The sequence below is a fragment of the Phoenix dactylifera genome, unplaced genomic scaffold (genome assembly GCF_009389715.1).
Source record: "Phoenix dactylifera cultivar Barhee BC4 unplaced genomic scaffold, palm_55x_up_171113_PBpolish2nd_filt_p 000578F, whole genome shotgun sequence".
NCBI classification, from domain to species: Eukaryota; Viridiplantae; Streptophyta; class Magnoliopsida; order Arecales; family Arecaceae; genus Phoenix; species Phoenix dactylifera.
The window spans coordinates 168,957-190,838 of record NW_024067980.1 but is presented as its reverse complement, the minus strand read 5'-3'; the positions used below and the strand labels follow the sequence as shown (position 1 = coordinate 190,838).

Here is a 21,882-nt window from a genome sequence, read left to right as displayed (position 1 = left end):
ATAAGATATTTACATGCAGGTGCCAAGAAAAAACTCAAATAAAATCCATTTCCCAAAAGTTTTATTCCATCAATATCAGACATATACTTCGGAAAGCTAGTCCGGGAACCATCCATCTCCCTGTACCTTTTTTTTAAGTTTTATTTTTTCTACTTTGCGTTTTAACCTTCGGCTGACCCACCTCATGAGTACCAGCACTCCATAAAAGCCGAAAGGCTGGCCGCCCACAGTGGGGTCAGTCTTTACACCACAAACAAACCATGGCCCATCCATCCCCTCTCCAACCCACAGCCCCACCTTCCTTCGAGTGCCAACCGTCCTCCAATTCAAAGGGAGTCATCATTTGGCACCTGCCAACTTTTGATATGACACCCAGCTCCCCTTTCCCCACCTGAACAGCCCTTCCAAAACTCTAGCCATGCTCTAGAGCTAATCAGGACACTGCAGAGAGAGAGAGAGAGAGGGAGAGAGGTGGCCAAAACAACAGTAGTCATGGCAACCTCAGGGGAGAGCAGGTGCACCTCCCTTGTGTGCTCTTGTTATGCACCAGTTAAGTATCACAGTAGCAAGAGCATCGAGGGAAGGGATGGTACAAGGGGCAGTAAGGCTATAAGTGGGAAGAGAGCTGGTCATGCCAATGGCAAAGGTGCATCTCATAAGCCATGCATACAACCTCACCCTGTCCCTCTGAAGAGCAACCTTAAGAAACCAAACAGGGTGGGAGAGCAGCAGCAGCAGCAGCAGCTGCAGGAGGAGGAGGTGGTGACGATGAGGGATGGAAGGAGGAAAGTGAGCTGGTCTGATGCCCATGGCGGAGACCTTGCCCATGTTCAGGAGTTTTACTCAAGGTTCAAAGTTAGACAGACATTTTCTGGTTCTCAATTTGTTGTTCAACTACTGAACCAAACAATTTGTTTGATGTGGGTTGATGTGTTCTCTGATTTACTGTTCTGAATCTTTGTAGTGTGCTGGAGGAGGGGGAGTTTAAAGGAGTAGGAGGGTCTTGCGTTTGTGTCATTCAGTGAAGAAGGTGGCCAGAAGAGGTAACGCTATATGCGTCCCTAATTGTTCATTTTGTAGAGAGTTTTGGGGATGTTCTGGATGAGAACACTCACAAGCACAGAAGAGATTTTATTTGATTACACTGGTTGAGCACATCACATCCTATCAGAATCAGCTACTTGCCAATTTATAGCAGGATGGCATGGAATGCTAAATTCAGCTGATTGATTACAGCATAGATCTTGTTATTGATGTGAAAAGCAACAACGCAGGCTTTCTTTTCCGAAAATAAACAAAAAAAAAACTGACAAAAAAACAAATTTGTGCATGCCATCTCTCTTGCCATTTATTTATTCATTCATTCATTCATTTCTTTTGCATTAAATTCTGAACAAAATTCTCATCCACCTTTTATTACTGGAGCCTCCTTAAATATTTGGTGCACATGTGTGTTTCATCTCAATCAGTTCTCCATGACTTTATTCCCAATCAACATTATAATTAATTCTCCTCTGTCTTATTCATTTTTTCGACATATGATCCTTAATGCTATAAATGGTCGGAGGAAGATGGAATAAAGCAAGTACATGAGAAATTGTCTCTCTTATAAGCAGGAGCCCTCATCATCTAAATTTCTGTTCATCTGCATGTACCATCAAAAAATTAGAGTTACGAGACCAATTCCATTGCTACTAATGACTTCTGATCTCAAAATGCTTTTGTACAGATTCTCCACTTCATACCACCTCTTCCAAAGGGCTTCCATCTATTGCAGTTTAATATTATAAATCATGCCCTCAATTTTTTTGTGTCGGCTTCTTGCATATAATGTTGTACGGACATAGGAAAATATCTATCCAGGCATTGTTGTGTTTGATAAGTGTTGCTAGTAGCTTGCTTACTGCACAAACCACAAACATGCATCGCGATATAATTATAGACGAAAGTTTTTTTTTTAATATTCAAAATTTGCTCTAATATCAATTTTATTGACACATACTTGCACATAAATTGGGTATCGTAACAGTATAACTGGTGTACACTATGATATTAACTAGACTTTGTCATGGATGAATTATTTGCTGAGGTTCAAGTGTGAGCAACAGCAGAAGCAGATGGATCGAGGTATGATAGAATTGCTTGCTGATGTTAGACAATGATGTATTTACTGATAGGCCCCATTTTAGTGGATAATGGAACTTCTGATACCACTAAATACATAAGGTGTAAATAAGTGATTAAACAATGACTATGGTAAAATGAGGTTGCTCAAGAATAATTTACTCTAGTTGAGACTCAAAAATTTGTGATTGGCCGAAGAAGAAATACCTACATTAGTTGCAGTTACTGTGAAAAGGAACCATCAGAGTTGATGGAAGCCAAGCTTCATATAACAGCATTGTTGCTGAATTTTTTTTGTTACTAGCTTGCACCAGCCAATTTCTTGTTCATGGTCACAAGACTCACAACCAATGTAAGGGTTCTAAAGTCAGGTCATACTGCCACTTGCAAAATTATAATCACCACTGACCAGGGATGTTATAGTCGAGCCAACTCAACTCACTAACAAAAGGCAATGATAGTGGTGAAATCAGGTAAACTGACAAAGTATCAAGCTGCTGAAATGCCAAAGGTGTCCAAAGGATGCCTAGAACCCCACAAAAATATCTAATATTTTCTCGATGCTCTTAAATAGGACAGATAAGCTGCAAAGATGCACAAGCACTATCATATATGGAAATGTGAGATGTGCCAAATGACGTGGAACATTTTGTAGGTAAAACGAAGTACAAGAAAATTTGAGGCTCAAATAATAGCAGATAATCATCAAAGTAGTGTAGTTCTCTTGAATGATTAGCAATATGGCTGAACACAAACTTCCATAAAGAGAATTGAGGGATTTTAAAAGGATTCTAGAGGACTCAAGAAAACTTTTGGTAACATAGTTTAGAAGTTCCTTTTTTAAAGGTTGTCTTGCCTCATTTCTTGAGATGAGGCAACTAAAAATGCCTTGAGGCTGATGGGTGAGGCTAAAAAGATGAGATATGCATGACATCATAGAGAACATCATGTGACATGCATAATTTATATGTTGCACCTTTATGCAAGCATACCTGTTAGGCTTTGGTTACATTCATCATTAATAAAAGAAGCGATGTAGCCTTCCTAGTCACAAATTTCATGGAAAAGTTATGGCCAAACAACAACAAGAACTGACTCAGTTGATGGTCAAGGGATCTGCGCATTGTTATCAGAATGAACCAGAACAAGCTAAAACGAGTATAACTTCTGATCATTAGAATTGCTATTATGACCCGAATCTGGAATAGGCATTTAGAGCTATGCAAGCTACCAATAAACAAAATCTGTTGACCTGAAAACCTGAAAATCTATCGTTTTGAGTTCAATAGAAACCCAGAAGTACAAATTTATTATTTTCAGAAATTTCAATTCTCATACAAATTTATATCTGCTTCTGGAACATGAGCGGCCAAATTAACTGGGACAATAGGAACCAAGGAACCATAAGTTTTCCATAAATTCTAAACCAACAGATAAGTCTAATGACAAACCGTATTGCTCTGTATGGAGTGTCCCGTGGTTCCTCGAGTAAAACAAGGTTACACATAGGTAACCTTGGGGACAATGTCCATGTGCATGGCGGGTGGCCTATGACCTATTTTCTTTGTGGATATTTGCATGGGTTGCTTGTTAGTTTAGAATCACTCAGTTTTATTTTGTTCATGGTTTAGAGTGGCACTTGAAATATGAAGAGAAACAGGAAGAGAAGGTTTCAAGAGCATACATGATACCATAATTTAGTAACCCATGATTCTTTCTTTTGTTTTTCCATCATATTGTTATGGATGTCGTAAATGCTGCTAAAATGCCAAATATGTGAAAGAATCTGTTATTGAACATTTTAAGCTTTATACTGTTCAGTACACATTGCCAGTTTGACACTAATTCAATGCAAACCACTTAATCATGCAATTTTGAATATTTCCCACCAATTTTTGTTATTTTATGCACATATTTTTATCCTTAAACATGTTTCTTCCACTTGTTTTTTTATTATATTTTTTTTCTCCTGGCACACCTCTTGTATCATGGAAATCTATAAGACCGGCATCTTAACAACTCAAAGTTTGTCTGTTGCTTTATTTTGAATTCAAAATCTTTGTTCTCTGCCCACTTTAGCATCAGCCAACAGATAAAATTGCCAAAAAAAAGGCACCCAAGTATTACTAAAGTCTCCCATGCTTCAAAACCAGTGGATGATAGACATGTAAAGTGAAGGGTAAAAGGGTTACTTATTAAAAGTAAATTATTAAGGCATAATATATGTTGTTGAACCCTTCCTAATACCTTAAGGTTTTGTGTTCTAGTGGTTAGTTAACTGAAACCAAGCTCAAACAACTAGAACAAAATCAAATCAGATGGCATGATGGAAGGAGACGCATCAAAACAGGCTCAATCAACTCAAGAAAATGTGCTGTGGATTGAGAAGGCTAAGATGTCATGAGCAACCAAGATCTGTGAAGAGCAAATGCTCATTGACAAGAATATATATACATATATACATATATACATATATATATACATACATATATACATATATACATATATACATATATACATATATATATATATATATATTTATATATATTGCACGGAATTGCTATTGTTTATACCCAAACCCAAACTCACTCTCCCAAACCAGATCAGAGGTGGAATTGAGAATTTAGAAAAGCTCTATACCTGCAATATAAAGCTTGAAATTGACTTTAAAGAGACAAAGGTATTGCTTTCGTTACCATTCTTTAGTCAAAAAATATGTTCTTCTGTTATAATGCTTCATTTGGAAAACTTGATCACACGGATGGGAATCCTTGCTACAATCAATTAGGTCCTTTGACCAATTTCAAACTTCGGTGAATCTCCTATGTGCAATTCAACCTCTAACATCATGAGAAACCACAATGAATCATGTTGCAGGGCAAAGCTTGTTGCAGAACCATGAGAAAATCCAATTATCAAATTAGGGCCTGTTTGGGTAATCCAGTAGGATTGGGCGAGATTTCTAGTGGATTCGTGGATTAGATAGCCCATTTTGTGCATGGCCCGTATCAATTTAACACCCCCTGCCCGTATCTTGAGGGAGGAAAGAAAGATTTGAATGGGTCTTTCTTTTTCCCTGCGGGAATGCACTGCCTGAGATCCAATTAATGTGGGATGGGCTAGGCATGTTATCCTCTAATGCTGGAAATCCTGCTCCCAATCCCATGGATCAGACAAGATTCTCCAAAGAGGCCCTTAATGTTTCATATATCATCATATCGGGTTAATGAAAGCAAACCATGGGCGTTACAAGAGATCTTGTGCCATGTTACATGAAAATGATAGTTGGGAAGGTAATGAATGCATCATCTACTAATAAAGGCAATAGCCAACATATGTATAAAACACTAAAAATTGGGAGACTATATTAGTATCAATACCACAATAAAAACAATACGAAAAGTAGCATGGGTATGTAATTATACATCTAACAGTCTTTATTTTACAAACAATAGCAAAGAGAATACTTAATTGTAAATTGATTCATGTCCACTTTGTAAGGCAATTATTTTCTTCGAAGTAGCACATAAACAGAAGTGATCCAACTCTAAGATCAATTCTAATTCGACTACAAAAAGGAAGCATTCTATATTTTTCTTTTGAGAGATAGAGAAGGAGAGCCGCCCACACTATTAATTACCCAGGCCTAAATACTTGGGTATGCATCACACAAGACTTGAACCCAGAACATATAGTTGCTAAGCATTCTAGACATTGAGTTGTATTGTGAAAATGGGGCCTACTTGTGGAGAAGACTCCCCCTGACTCATTATAATAGGAGACAACATCCTAGGACTGCTTAGGTTGTTATCTGATATATGCATTCCAAACAGAAAAACAATAAATTTTAAAGCAAGATTTTCAATGTTCTTGCCATAACTAATGGCCAGTGATGGTATGTAAATAATATTTCCACCTGTCATGTTTGCTGAATGCAATCTGCATTGTCTTCTAAAAGTCTGCATCAGGTTGCTTTATAGATCGGGTTAAAGCCATCTTGCCTTATAAACTTCAACAGTGTGCACCAACAGCCTTGGATGAAAATTTCACCTGTTTGATATTTGGAGTGGGTAAACAGGAAATTAGACCATTAATTTTCTTCTTTAAATTAAAGTAAAAAATGCACTTTAATACGTTTCATGTGCTCTTGGAATATTAGATTTTGAGTTATATGGGTTGTCATTGGCTGTCAAACCTTATCTAAAATGATCCTTTACTTAAATGTGATTTCAACAAAATGATTATGCCACTGAGAATACTAAAACACAACCAGCTAGACTATCCATGTTAATGTGCTGTCTAATTTTAGCAAATCAGAGAATCTCCAATGGCCTGCATCATTTTGTAACATATCATGTATGATTACCAGAAAGTTCGGAAAAAAAAGAGACATTATTGCACTTCCTGATAACTAGAATGTCTATGATAACTGAGGTGCAACTCAAAAAATTCATCTGTGGATGGGAGTGCTGCAAGTGACTGCCCTTCAAGAAACTAAAAAAAAGTCATATATGAAATTTCATTATCTTGTCATAACATTTGCTGTTTGCCATTTACCTGCATATTTAGGGGTTTTGAGTGCTCCTCTTTCCTAAATAATTTATGGAAGATTGGCCAACAAAAGGACACTGTGATGGAAAATATCTTGAAAATCATTTGCAGTGGAATAAATAGGCTCTTCTTTCATTGCTGCCATCATACATCTGTTGAATTTTTGTTTTCTTTTACTGTCAATTTCAGATTGGCCATCAAAAGGAAGAGTGCAACACATCTAAAACTGTCAAGTGACAAAGAAAAGCATCATTCCCTCGCCAACGGAAATTCTGAAGATAACAAGCTGCTGATGGACAGGATAAAATAGGTAAAGATAGGCCTCCTTGATAATTGTGCTTCGAGCTAGTTTAAAGGATGACTGCTGGCTTACTTCTTGTATATAATTTTGACAGATGCTGCGGCGGTTCATGGGAGGATTTACTTCAAGTAGGCAATGGCTTACAAAAGGCTATGCTCCCCTATGGAGCCTTCCTGACCAAAAACTGACCCTGGTTTGATGGGAAAGAAAGTGTTGTTGTTGTACAGGTTGTTATGCAAATGTGTGAAGTAGTCCTGAAGGATCCAACTGATCATGTCATTCTAGCATTAGCATCCTGTTCAGCTGTGAGGATCTTGTATCCCAGATATCATTGATGGTTGTGCAGGAAAACTTGGATGACATTGTCATAAATTGCAGCATTCCAAGGGTTTGTTAAATTACATAAAATCTTAGTCACTGACTTGATTTCCAATACCCACCATGAATGAATCTATTATCTGGTCACTCATATTACTCTTGAAAAACTGAAAATAGTTTTTCATGGGTTTAGGCTAATCTGATTTAATGATATGGAAATTATGGATCGATGAATTTGGCACAGTTGCATCTTTTACTACCTGAACTACCAGATACTTGAAGAAAGCCACCTTGTTGGAAAATGCCACCAAGTAAATCAGGCTGCAAGGGACCGCAGGGCTTGACTAATTGCGGCAGGATATCGGCAGATTTTTGACACGTATGTGGTCTACGCGAAGCTTAGGGCTATATGGGAAAGAGACCTATGCGAGGCGGGTGCTGGGTATGGATCGCATTCTGCTTGAGGGAGACTCGGCCACGGTGATAGAGTGGATACGGGGCCGGGGTCGTGGTGAGAGTTCGAGTATGCTACTTTGTGATGGTCGCAGATTTTTAGGCAAGGATGGTCTCTTGTGGGCCAGTCATGTTTACAGGAAGGCAAATAGTGCGGCCGATAGGGTGGCCTCATTTGCGGCCCACCATTCGGAAGGGTTTATTTGGGGCGAAGGTGCATCAGTGCTCCAGTTTTTTGGTCACCTTTTTTTTCTAATTTTGTTGGTTGTATCCACGCCTGGCGCATGTAAGTTGCCGTTGTACAAAAAAAAAAAAAAAAAAAATCAGGCTGCAAACTTCATGGATAAGAGGCACTGGGCACACGACAGACAGGTGCATTCGCTGAACGAGCATTGACAAAATATATTGACTTTATGCACCATGCCATGTCTTAGTCTAGGAAGTGAAAAAGGAAAAGGTGATGCTGTGTACCATGGTTTTAGTCACCACCAAATTCAAACACCTGTGATCCTTATGGAGCTTTGCTGATTATAAGTCAAACTTCAGTCCTTCTCAGCCTCCTCTCCTCTATTTATCTCTTCTTGAAGCATTTCTGTTGCTAGGGTTAGGGATGCCCCAATCCCCAGCTAGCACCAATATATGCAGGACGAATTTTTATTGGCATGGTTTTTTAACTGTCATGGTTGATTACTTGATTTGACTGCAAGAAGCAAATGATAGCTGATTTTTTTTTTACTTAAACAGAGCAGTAGGTTATGCGCTTTGATGGTACAACTTGCACTCACAATAGATCATTTAGGATATCTTAACGACCTTCTCTTTTATGACAATTTGGAAACTCCATTGCTTCAACTTGCCCCATTCCCAGTTCATAGGCAAAGGAGAAAATGTACAAGAAAGTACATAGCCAAAATACTTAATTTCAAGTACATCTTGAGTTTGATACGTAGATGCAATCAATTAAGAAAATCGACCATACCCATGAGCACCAAAGCAACCCACAAGGCCACCCACCAGATATCTAAAATACAAGGGGATGTAACAACAGCATCCACTGCAGCATATCCTCCAAATTGTTGAAGCAAAATTCACCAAGAAAGCTGAGCATGACCCCGCAACAAACTGTGAAAAGCTCGAACTCCAAAACAGAACTTCAATCACAGGAACCTTCTGAAAATGTGGCCATCAAATTTTAACTGATCTTCACAAAACTAGCCTGCTGAGAAACCGAAAATTTATTGCAGAACCAGCATACTTTTGTTTCACAAGAAAAACAGCAGCCTGAACTTGAGCATTCCTCCTCAAAGTTCATCATCTAATGGTCACCACATTTGGGGAAGTGTCCCTAGGAGCATCAACAACTTCCCTATTTGTTCCTTGCAGAGCATTCTGTGCTTCTGTCTTGCGGATCAGCATCTCAAGACATATCTAATCCACTACACACAGCTTACTGTTGAATGGGAGACTTATCACTTTATTTGATGTAACTCATATTCTATCAAAATCTATAAATTCAGGGGGCGCGTCTCATGTCCATCACGAGAAGTTGGGCCACCTTTCATTCATGGTGTGGAGAAGAAACAGGAAAAGGAAAATGCGTGGAAGAAAGGGTTAGCCACAACATAGAACTTACATGAAGGGGTGCTCTGAAAACTATTAAGTTTCAATATGCTAAATTTATAATAATTTTTTTTCCATGAATACCCTCATAAATATCGGATTTTGTATGAATATCCTTCCAAACTTGATATTTGCATATATATACCTTCTTCGAACACTTATTTTGCTATTCTATTCTTTTTTTATTATTGTTTTTGCATATGTACTCATGCCATCTAACGCTGTTAAAAAATTAATAGTTTCAAATTAAAATAACTAAAATACTCCTAATAGGTAGACACGATCGCCTGCGGGATCGCGATCGTGAACGCCTGCGGGCGAACGTCTGCGGGATCACGATCGCGATCCCGATAGTAGGAAAAAAGACATGAACAATAGCATAATTTCAAAAATTTATTTTATTTTTAATTAATATAAATATAATTTTTCTTAACACCATTAAAACAACTGTTATATTAAGATCATTTGTACAATAATAAAGTTTTATAAAAGTAACCATGCAAATATCAATTTTGGAAGGATATTTATGCAAAATCCAATATTTAGAAGAATATCCACACAAAAAATCCATTTACCTTGAGAAGTGTCTGCAAACATTAAAAAAATAAAAATAAAAAAATAAAATAAAAATGGAGGGCATCCCCTAGCTCTTCTGGATTTTAAGACATTGCTTTGGTCCAACTGAGAAATCAATAAATCATAATAAATTTGAATGTTCACCCTAATAAATTGTAAAAATCTCTTTATTTTGTTGATCTTGTCCTTGTGTATCTTAAGAGAAAAGAACAGGTAATGGTGATAGGATCAGATCAATTTCTAGCATCATATGGTACCGAACCGGTTAATTTTGAGGGTTTTGCTGTACCTTGTCCATTTTGGACGCGAACGCTTCCAGTGCATGCTTGCATGCACCGATGGCTCTTTCGCATGTCCGAGTGAAAATAAATTAAAAAAAAAAAACACAAATTCACCTATAAGCTTCTTAAATATAAAATTAGATAATCGGCTGAAACCATTGAAATCTGCATATGATCTTAGAACAATGCTTTCTGGCTTACACCCTATTAATGGGGCTCATCGATTCCATCCTGAGTTGGCATCCTGTAAAAACGAGCAAAAATCACCAAAGTAGTTTTTGCTGCACAATCCACAATCTCAAGATGTTCCATTTAATAATTTAACCGACCAGGGTATATCTTCATAGTAACACTTGAAACCACTGAAATAGAACACCTATGCTTGAAATGCCTTACAAATGTCATTCTATACATTTGATGAACGCCCCTTGGGCATGTTTCACCATTAAAATAATTTTTGAGCACTATTGCAAAGACCAAACTAGAGAGTGCAAGCATCCAAATCATGCTCTCAATCAGCCCACGACCCTTAAGGTTTAATTGTCCATACAAAGTTGATGTATCATTACTGACGACAAGTCTATTTGCTAGTACAACAAATCTACACAGAATAAACCATCCCAACAATCCAATCTCATCTTGAGAAGCATCCCCTCGAAGCTCCAGAATTTCCCAATCCAGTGACTGCAACAGCCTCAAACTACCAACATAACATTTAGCAGAGCAAGGCAATATTGTCAGATCACTTTTCCATATTAAGGTAAAAAAAGATACAGAATCACCAGGGACCCGTGGGAAAGAAAAACTTCAGGTATAGCCGGAAAGCATATTATTACCAGAAAATTTCTTTCTCATGGCTGCTCCTCATCAGGTCTGGATCTCATGAACCTCCGACGCCTCCTTGGTATTGGAATGTCATCATCTAGGCTCCCATCATCATCATCATCATCATGCAGACCCAATAGGCTCTCTCCCCATAGATTACGGTGTCCCGAGCGTCGATGCGTCCGCCAGGCCCTAGATGAGCTCCTCGGCTCATGACGGGACCCAATAGGGCTGCTGCCAATCATATGGAACAGGAAGAAAGTTGTCCACCATGGCCCACCCCCTTCAGCTGATCCATAGCTTTCCCTGTCACGGGATAGTCCATCTCCATTGTCTATAACATAGTCACCTAGCACAATCGCACCAGGCATCGCTGATCTGATAGCACTGAGGATGTCCCCATACTCCCTCTGGTGTTCCAGGCGGCGCCAGGCACGCTGTCGTGATGGGTCCACATCAGCAGGTCTTGTTAGAGGATGGACCCTCCGGGCATGTCTGCGCAGCTCCACGTAGTTGCCAGAAAATGAGCATGATTCCCTCGAGCATGCCCTCGGTTTCTGGTCCAGATACTGTCTTGCTTCTTTAACAATCATCCAACCCAGGACAATTCCTCGGCAAAGGGGGCACTTCAAGCAGTTCCCTTCTGATGCATTATTGCCACCAGACTCCTGCAGTCCATTCCTTTCTTCCCCTTGGGCTACTGGAGATCTCTCAGTTTCTTGGCCATCATTATTATCTTCCAATGTTTCAAACAAGCCTGAAGAGTTCCCTTCATTGTTTTCTTGAAAGCCATAATCTTCATGGGTTTCCACCAAGTTTCTTCTGGTCCTTGGGCCCCCAAAAATAGGTTCAGAATTGGGATTACGCAGTGCAAGAGTTCCAGTGTCAGAGTTCACAAGGATGGAAGAGCTTGGCTGAGAAGAGCTGTCCCTATCAGTCACTTTCAGTTTTTTAAATCGATCCAGGCAATTTGAATGCCGGTAACTAGTATCACAGATGTAGGATCTGCACCCTTTCTCGTGAGAACTGCAGATCAGGAGTACAGCATTATGAGGATGGTCCATGCAAATTGGGCATGAAATCTCATCCCATTCCTTGTGCAAAGAAGCAATGTCTGAAATAGTAGTAGAACTGCTTCCTTTCATATCTGTCATCTTGAAAGCACTGCGATCAAATCATTCACAAAGTTACTAAAATTTCTAGTGTCTATGAAAAAGTAAATACAGAGATTCCAAGGTTTGGAATTTTCCAATTTGCCATAGAGCTAACATTTGTATACAGATAATTATATGCCAACATAGAATTCAAACAGATTATCAACTTTCACAGTTTCATTACTACGTTGTCTCCTGCTGCTGCACTTTGTCAAGAGTTAAGTAGGTTACAAGACCTATTCTTTGTCAAATTTGTAGTATGAGAATGCATTCGCCAAGAGAATAACAAGAGTGAGAGCGAGAGAGTATGAAGCAGGATAACTTGTTCAACTAATAGTGAGTTGATAGTTGACAACAAAAACCTCTTACTACATTTTGTGTATGAAACCAAATTTTTAACACCAATCTTACTCAAATATTTGACTCCTAAAGAAAATAAAACTCTTTTGTGAAAAGATATTCTAGACCAATCTCTCCATAGGCCATTCAAACTTTATTTCTTTCAGTTATTCCTACACACATAGAAAATAAGAAAATTACATTAAAAATAACTCGTTTCATGCGCTTCAATATCTTCCCATACATCCTAGAGTTACATGTGATTCAATTTTACTTACCCATTAGGTATGCACTGTTCCAAAAGTGCCCTATACAGCTGCATAGGCATATATGCAGGCCCTAACCACCATGCATAAGGCCCAGGTGGCCCAAGTATATGGCCAGGCTGTACAGGACATGCCCAGGCACCTGCATTGGTCCAAGCATCTCGCATGTGTGGCCGAGGTGGTATGCATTTTGGGGAAGGATATGTTGGAAGACAATGCAAGTTGTGCAGTACCTTATTTGGTCTGATTTGTGTGAAGCAAGTCCGGCAAGCTTAACAAGATACATCGCCCTCAAAGCCTAAACAGAAGATGGAGTAGGCACCAAGGACGAGAAACTGGAGAGAGTAACTGGCAATGGAGGCTGATGGTGAAATTCCAACAGGTGTCACTAAAAGCTATGCATGCTTTTTTCCATTTTAGTTCATCCATTCTTCTCCTCCACCGTCCTGCTCCTATCCTATTACTCCTCTCCTCATCCTCCTTCCCCTCTTCTTCTTCCTCCTCCCAATTTCCACCTCCTTCACCTTATCTCTCCTTTGTTCGCTTTATCCTCTGCCATTCTCTTCTCTGCACCCTCCACCTCTCCTACCCCTCCATCTTCTCCTTTCTTTTGCCTCTGCCAGTACTTGCTCCCTATGGCTAGTTTTAATCAATTTATTTATAGTTTTCTACTTATTTTTATCTATATTTGGGAATTTAACTTTTTCTAAATATTTTATGTAAGAACAACTTAGGTGCCCTCATCCTGCCTAAGTGTGTGTCTTGCAGTACCCTAAACATTTGCATAGTGGTTGCCCCTAGTTGATATGAGTAGCAAGTTAGCAACCATCAAAATGTTCATAACTTACAAAATCTTTTTGAGCATGATAATAAGCTCTTAGTTTCCTACCAAGAAGTTAGAGTAATACCAAATAGTTATCGTCTACAAAATGGTTATGCTTACGACAATGGACTGAAAATAGCATACGAAGAAGATTGGAAGAAGTAATATACAAGAAGGAACACCTAAAATCCGGCAGAACGCAAGATCTAGGAGTTCACCATGCCAAAAAAACCTAAATTCAGTATTCAAATTCAATTATTGAAGAAGATAGTATTATCTTTACCTTCTAAAAGAACACAAATTAACCTAGCCCACTGAGTTGGACAGTCTCTGTTTAAACTTAAGGATTAAAAAAAAATAAATGACCTATATTCCCAATTTTCTCTATGACACATGATGCCACAACTAAAACAGAGTCATTAGTAGAGTAACATTCTAATAAGTTTGGTCTCATTTATGCACTGCAAAATCATGCAGGATTTCAAAATACAATCATTTGCGGATAAGACTTCAACTAAATCAGAAATTTGCTTTTGATTGAGAAATAACAGAAATCTAGTTGAATTTCTATAAACAGCTAAGTTCAGTCTTCAATTTACTTCATTCCAAAAAAAATCAAACATGAAAGGAAAACAGAAATGCACCTCAAAATTACTTCTGTTAATTCATACTTGATGTTGTATACAAAACCATGCCCAATTGCACCATAAACTTATATGGTTCATGCCAGTCAGCATGCAGGGTATGGACTAATGCCAATGGATGCCAAACATGACAAGCGTGGGCATGGGACAGCATGGTACCGTATGTCCCATTCCAGTGCTAGGCCAGCACACCACTGGTATGCAATACCTTGATCCATATATGGCCTAATGCTTGCCCTTAAGCATATCTTAGACTAGAAACAACCAACTAGATGCTGGACTAGGGCTGCAAGGGGATTGGATTGAGCCGCTTCCGATATGTAACTGATCCGAAAATAACCTGGTCCAAAACAAACCAGAGTTATTTGGTTTGAAAAGAAGGCTTGTTTCAAACATGGATTGAATTTGGATCACTAGATACCCTGAATCCAATAATTTTATTTACTTTTAGTAACAACTTTTATATAATTAATCAACTAGTATTGCTAATTACAATATAAAATATGTGGTTGCCAATACAATGTTATGTGAAAGGGGTTGTCAAAGATGTTTATACATTGTTTAATACTTTACATGGTATTTTATTTCATAACAAGTTTGTGATATAATTAATCTATTTGTGCATATTTCCATGGTTTATGTGTAAATTATTCTTGACCAGACTTGACCTGGAATAGCTGATGGATTGATAAAATAAATCATAAAACCAATCCGATCCAACCGAATGAAATGGATTTAGTTAGGCTTGGATTCAATTTCTTAACCTGATTGAAATATGGATCGGATTTGGGTTGAAATAATCCCCAATCAACCTGATCCGCTTGCACCCTGCCCTGGACTTAAAAGACTAAACTACATGACATTAAGTGAATTAGAATTCCTAAACCTAACTACCAGAAAGAAATATCTTCCCCAATGAAAGGAACAGTGCAGTAGCTTTCATGCATTTGTCTACTCGATTCTATCATCGACTGTGTTTATCAAACATCATCCATAATAATCATAGGAAAGCATACTCCATAAGCAATCCTTGGGAAGGTCCACAATCATGTTGCATCAAGACACGTGGAAACTTTCTTGAGAGGATTCTTATAAGCATGTCGCACAAAAGATAAGAACATTGAGATGAATCTTCTCTAATGATTCCTCGACCAGGCCCCCTTCATTGCAATCTTCACGTAAGTTTTAATTATCTAAAATATTATGATCAATATTATCATGAATCAAGGGCATCTAAATATTGTACCATTCATCATTCTATCCTCATGAGAATTATCTCCCATAAATAGGCTGCTCCTGAAGTGTTCATGAGTTTGTTTTTTAAATATATATCTTATATACAAACCCCAATTTAAGAATTGGAAAAGGATGTCTTTACCTTCTAACTAACTCAGCACTGGGAACATCATAGCTTCCATCCGCATTACTCTTCATATATAGCTAAACATAAATCGCAACTTAGAGAGGCGAAATATTCAAAGATGAGAGAGCCGAATTTATAAGATGAGAATTACCATCCACCCATGTACCTGTTTTATCTCATTAGGAGCCTTTACTGTAGAACCCCTTACACACTAAAACTTTCAACATCTAAACTCTACTAGCAATATTTTCCCCAAGTACTTAGAACAAGGTTGCAAAAGACTACACTTGATGACATATTATGATTAGCATCGAAACTTCATAGTTCAAGAAACTCTCAATTATGTAACCCAATGATCAAAGTCCCACTGTCGATACCTATCCCAGATGGGTGTCAGGTCAGTACAAATGCCGGGAAGGGTTGGGACAGGTTAGAATGACCATAGGATTCCCATTTTCCCATCTCCCATCGTAATGTCTTCAAGGATCCTCTTATATTTTCCCATGCAATCCATTAATAGAGAAATATTTTACCACACATAGATAACCTCTAAGAAAGCCTTGTTCAACCGAAGCTTGCAAACCACAAGAACTGTAACGCAACCCTTAGGTGAACCAAGTCTAAACACAGGTGAGAGATCAATCTAAACTTCCAAACAAAGATAATAACAATCATAACAATTAGTTTGTGTATTTGCTTTATGAATTATCAGAAAAAAAAAAATCTTTACAAAACTATGTGGTAGACAAAAAGCCATTTCTTAATCCTTATTCTTGAGATGCATATACGCTAGTAGACAGTCAACCACACCCAACAAAAATTGATTATGAAAAACAACTTAGTGTAGAAAACTCACCAAGATAAGCACCACAACATCTCTTAACAGTCTAATCTAACGATATAAAAACTTAACAAAGAGCACCCGGAGACACCAATTAATATAAATCAGGTCACTGAGATTTGTTTAATGATATTAAAGTCTTACTTTACAAAACAAGACCCGAGGAGATTGACGGAAAATAGGAGCCAATCAATGACATGACCGTGAAAATCAGCTTTTTCTCAGAATTTATGACAATTTCATCATTTATAAGAAAGGAAAAAGGGCAAGAAAAAACAACTGCGCTATTTGCATCCAAAACTTAGGATATTATAATAGAAATAACTTAGTCCGAAACACTCTGTTTACACCCTAGCTCAACAACCTAGTTAGTGGCCGTGAGCAAGCGCCACATGGACAAGGTTAGGAAGAGTTAGAATAGGTGAAAGTCGCATAGCAGTTGCTAAACTTAACAAGATTCGGCCAGGATAAATCTAACTGTGGAGGCACAAGCCGAAGAGACAAAATTTGGCCATGATATTGACCATGATGAGAAGGCCGAAAGAACAAGACTCAACTATGACACACCACAACGCAGCACGTCGAAGGATATCAGTTTTAGTTAGATCATGATCTAGTTTGTGATTATGACATGCGTGGAATCGTGGAAGCAAATCTCCAGAACTGCTGAAGATTATGGCAACATGGATGGTTACAAGAATCATATATAAATAAGTGAATTATACTCTGAGAGGGCTCTTCGACACTTCAATTTATCTGATCTATCTTTAATTATCTTTGTGTCATCATCGTTATCTAATTTGTTCTTAGATTACCAGTAAGATTCCACCTTAGAAGTAAGGATAGCAGTAGATCTATTCTATCGTAGCTCAGACTACACGCTATCCAATCCTATCCATCTACCTACAAACAGACGATGTGACAGTAGCGAAAGTTCTTGAAGGTCAAATAACCTGGATTCACAGTATTCAAATCATCATCCTTTCAGTTATCATCTTTCCGGCTACTCAAATACTGGTGGCACACCTGTGCATCTATCTACCCCTTGCCGCTGAACTTGTCAAACAAGCTTTCTAGCGCGCCCGTCCCTAGGTGGCTAAAAAAGCCTTGCGAGAACACTCCAATAAGCACCTATTAGCTTCCTAACAGAGTGAGATTTCTCCCTAACTTTCTCCATAAAAGAAACAAAATAATGACATGGCACTTATTACTTGCAGGGGAACATGTAAGGGAGTGAAAGATGACATAGAGGTTTTGACCATCTCATGTATCCCCATATGAACTAACCTATAGCCCATATCTTTGTCTCTCAAGTCTATACAATATCCTTTTCACCTACTCTGCAACTCTTCTCACTTTCTATATGGTAGGGCCATTACTTTAACGCCCCATATACAACTATCAAATATAATATATGGTCTATCTAAAGGAAATATTCACCAGCGAGCAACTTCTAATAATCTAATCTTACTACTTCTAGTTAGCCTAGAGGCTATGATAAGCCCTCAAAAACTAACAAAATTTCAAGTCCAACAATCTTCTACATCTAAAGTTATGAGGGGAGAAAACTCTAAAGAAAAGGGTAACTTTTAAGGTGAAGATCCTCGATTTACTTCCAACCATATGAATTTCATCCAGTGCTCATCATGACATAATCCAAGCTAATGCTCCATGATTGGACACATGGAAGGCGAAAATGGCATGTTTCATGAACGAATCATTAAATACTAGCGTTGTTCTAATCTTGGAAGTCAGTGTAGATGGTCTTAAACTAGCCATCAAATGTCAGAACATGGATGATCACCACTGGTGGAAATTGTAATAGTGATCATGTATAAACATAGTTAATGACCCTCTTAATCAATAATATTTTTAAAATTTGATCATCAAATAGTCAAATGTTTTATTGATCTTGACCAAGAAGGTGTTCCTCAATGTTAGACCAAAAGCTTCCTACTTTCTTCCTCAAATCATCACAAGCTTGATACTCTTGAGGATGTATCCTCAATTGCAGGATCCATGATCTAGGCCTCCTACTTTTAGACTCGTGGTTGGTAGATTTCAACCTAGAGTTTTCCACTAAGCTTGTACAAAATTTCTTTTCTACTCAATGCTGTCAGCATCTTATGGAAATCAGCAAAAATGTTTTAAGGATTGGGATTGAGTCATAACTCATAGAGAGGGCTATAACGGATTGGATTGAGGACTGGATCAAAGAACACAAAATTCTTTCCAAATTCTTTCAAAAACAAAAAAAAATATATATACAAAAGGACATGAAACTATAAAAATGAGTCAACTATAAAATAAGTGAACAGAAAATAGAACATCGTACATATAAAAAAACAAATTTCCACCATCATAAGACCATCCGAAGTAATATCTAGTTACGCAATCATTATTTCTAGTTAAGTAAGATATTTAACCCTTTTACATAAAACTTTTAGAAAATATTAACAAATAGTTGTGAAAACATGAAAATTCCTCCTGCTTCTAACTCTAAAAACTCCCAAATTTCTTTTTCTTTACTTTATAGAGTCAGATACCCTACCAAGCTTGTTAATTTTATATTATTAAGGCTTGAAAGTGGTAAATAAGTAATATTGAAATACATATAGTCAAATAAGTCATAGAAAGTGGACTTCCACACTGTTTGGCATATGGACTTCATGACTCAATTGGAACTTATGATCCAAGGGATAGTATCTAGGATACAAATCTAAACCTTATGATCCTAAGTATGATCTATACTATGAGACCTGACGAGAAACTTAACTATGCAACTTAAGGATGCTGACTCTGCAAAAAAATGTAAAAATCAGAGCATCAAAACATATTATGCAAAACCAAAGAGTGACATAGGAATAAGACTGCAGTGGAATAAACATTAACGATTATGTTAAGAAAAATAATATAGACTTGCCTTTATATAAATCTCATGACAGGGAAACAAAGGCCAAGGAACTATATCTAAGCCATTGGTACCAATATGAGGATCTAGTTTCAGTTCTAAAACATCCAAAATTTTAATTAAATTTCAAATAATTAAATGAAGCACTCAGCAAAAGCTAAAAATAAAGAGCCTCAGATGTAGTTTTTTGTCAATTGTGCTTGAACAATCTTTCCTAATACATGGGTTTCCATGTATGGATATAATGCATATATAGGTTCCCTTAACTAACCAGCCAACCAGCCTTCTCTCAGCTTGTTGGCATCCATCTTTACTTGAAAGAGGTCCAAGGTTCAAAACCTTAGTGGTGGCATCCCCACCATATTTCTCAATAAGTAATTAGAAAAAGGTTCTATCACCCAGCAACCTTATGATTTTATGAACTGCACAAGATTAACTTGAGTACAAGCGAATCAAAGTTCGCAACTTCTACAGGGAAGGATATTCTAATAGCCCAATTTTTTAACACAAAACAGAGCACGGCATTAAATCTATATTTTGTAATTGAAAATTATTCTCCAGTTTTACTGTCAATATTGGTCATACCAAGCAGATTTAACATTTTTAGATAGTTAATAAACGGTGAATGAGAGCAAGTTAAAAGCCCTCGAAGATACTTCCTCGCTGAATAGTTAAAGCTAATAAATTGGCTAGGAAAGATATGAGAAGACACTAAAACCATCAAATCACCAAACATATCAGTAAAAAAAAAAGAGAAAGAGAAAGCAGGTTAAAAGCTATTAACTATTTTTTTTTTTTTTTCTTTCTTTATCAAATATTAGAAGACTCACCAGGAAAGGAAATCTGAACTTCAGCCCCGTATGTAACTTCTGAGTTAATAGAATAAATTATATGGAATCGATCCAAGAAATGGTGCAGTCTTGATCTCTTCTGGCAAGAAAATTATACAGGCAGAATCCTCAAAACAATGAGATACTCTTGCCAAGCATGCAACAAACAATCCAATGTCCTATAAATCTTGAAGAAAGTACAGGCTTGGACTCGATCACTGCAGTTTAAGAAAAGCTCCAAGTCCCAAGCCCTGCACTTAAATTGTGGAACAAGGAGAATGGTCATCTATAACATATAAAAACAAAGAAACGCAACTAGTAATTGGTTCTACGTCCAACAAAAGTCAATACTAAAAGCTTGTTGCATTTCAAAGTCTTTTGTGATTATACTTGCGAAAATCTTTGATTAAGATTCAAAGTTAAGACGTGCAAAACATTTCCCAAGTAAATGAACCTTAAAAATAAATGGTTAGATCATAGAAAATTTAAGCTTTATTCTAAACCTCTGGTATCAGCCTAAGCCAAGTCCCAATCCATAATATAGATGGAACCTTGGATCGTAACAGGTTCTATTTCTACTGATTTTCAGCCAACAAATTCACAAAATCAAGTCTACTGAATGTCAAAATAAAAAAATCACATAAAATCATACAAAAAATCCTCGATCAACTCCCAGATAAGGCAAAGAAAGCTGCCCGCGACCATGAATCTAAGTTCGACCGCCCGATTTCAAACCCTAACCATATCCCATTCCTTGCCCCCAAGTCCGAGATATCTGCAACCCTTCCGCACCAAATTCCAACTTGTTCCAAAGCCGACAATAACCCTAACCAGATACCGATCGGAATCCATCGAGAAATCCAAATTCCAGCCAGGATCCATTCCGCAAGCAAAGAAATGGTCCAGATCGGAGGCCGACAAGCCGATCTCAAAGAAAACCCCAGAAAAGAAACCCATCCCAAGATCAAATTCCAGGATTCTTCAAACGCTTAAGAAAAACCACACGAAAAGACTCGATTTTTAGGAACAAATCCAGAGCAAAGAACCAGAAGAAAAAAAATTTGCAGGAGAACAAAAAAGGTCCGGATATTACAGCAATTCAGGGTGATGGCGGAGTGAGGAAATCTGCAATCTAACGTGAAAAAATCAGAACAAATCTTCTCTCTTTTTATCTGATTTTTCCTTTATTTTTTCTCCCTCTATTTTTTTCTCCCTCTTTTCCTAGAAAGAGAGACAGAGAGAAGGGCGAGGACTATCGGTTTCGCTGTTGGTTCTTCGTCGGTTCCTAATATAGTTGGGGGAAGAAAAGGGAAACTCTGGAGAGATTGATAAGGTGAGAGAAACGGGAGTGGAATGCGTTGTACGTAGATAGAAATGGACTTGGTTGTTTTCTTGTAGGTATAGTAGTAATTTGCCGTTTGCCAGCTTCTTCCCTCCTTCGATACCGTAAAGCAAGCGTGTTCCTTTTGTCTATTTATCACGCAGTTTATTATTGGATGCTTTGATGAATCCATGTGATTTCTATAAAGTATAAACGTAGGACTTTGACCAGAGTCAAAACAAAGGATGGTTTAGATATGTTGATTTATTTTCTGATTATGTGTGTTAGTTATAGGTGTCTCGCACACAGGGCAGTCTGATCACCTTGAGTATGATGAGATT

General features: G+C 37.7%; 1 protein-coding gene and 1 long non-coding RNA gene across 5 annotated transcripts; one reads left to right on the top strand and one right to left on the bottom strand.

The window, feature by feature from the left end:
* Positions 1-317: 317 nt before the first annotated feature.
* Positions 318-7,374, top strand: LOC103717933. Its single transcript, XR_605755.3, has 4 exons — positions 318-848; positions 965-1,043; positions 6,865-6,985; positions 7,071-7,374. It is a non-coding gene; the product is annotated as an uncharacterized LOC103717933 (long non-coding RNA).
* A 3,137-nt stretch (positions 7,375-10,511) lies between these two features.
* LOC103717935 lies at positions 10,512-21,534 on the bottom strand. Of its 4 annotated transcripts, none has more exons than XM_008806520.4 (3): positions 21,314-21,534; positions 20,221-20,476; positions 10,512-12,213 (listed from the first exon to the last, which is right to left on the bottom strand). In XM_008806520.4, exon 3 carries the CDS (start codon positions 12,201-12,203, stop codon positions 11,076-11,078), a length of 1,128 nt encoding a protein of 375 aa, XP_008804742.2. In that variant the 5' UTR covers positions 12,204-12,213; positions 20,221-20,476; positions 21,314-21,534; the 3' UTR covers positions 10,512-11,075. The 4 variants fall into 4 exon arrangements, with proteins under 4 accessions (XP_008804742.2, XP_008804743.2, XP_038975515.1 ...); XM_008806521.4 differs by having other exon boundaries at positions 20,221-20,471; XM_039119587.1 differs by having other exon boundaries at positions 10,512-10,924; positions 11,061-12,213; positions 20,221-21,529.
* Positions 21,535-21,882: the final 348 nt, after the last annotated feature.

What these genes read in the sequence shown, in the direction of transcription:
- LOC103717935 (XM_008806520.4), bottom strand. Translation starts at nt 12,203, where the DNA reads ATGACAGATATGAAAGGAAGCAGTTCTACTACTATTTCAGACATTGCT.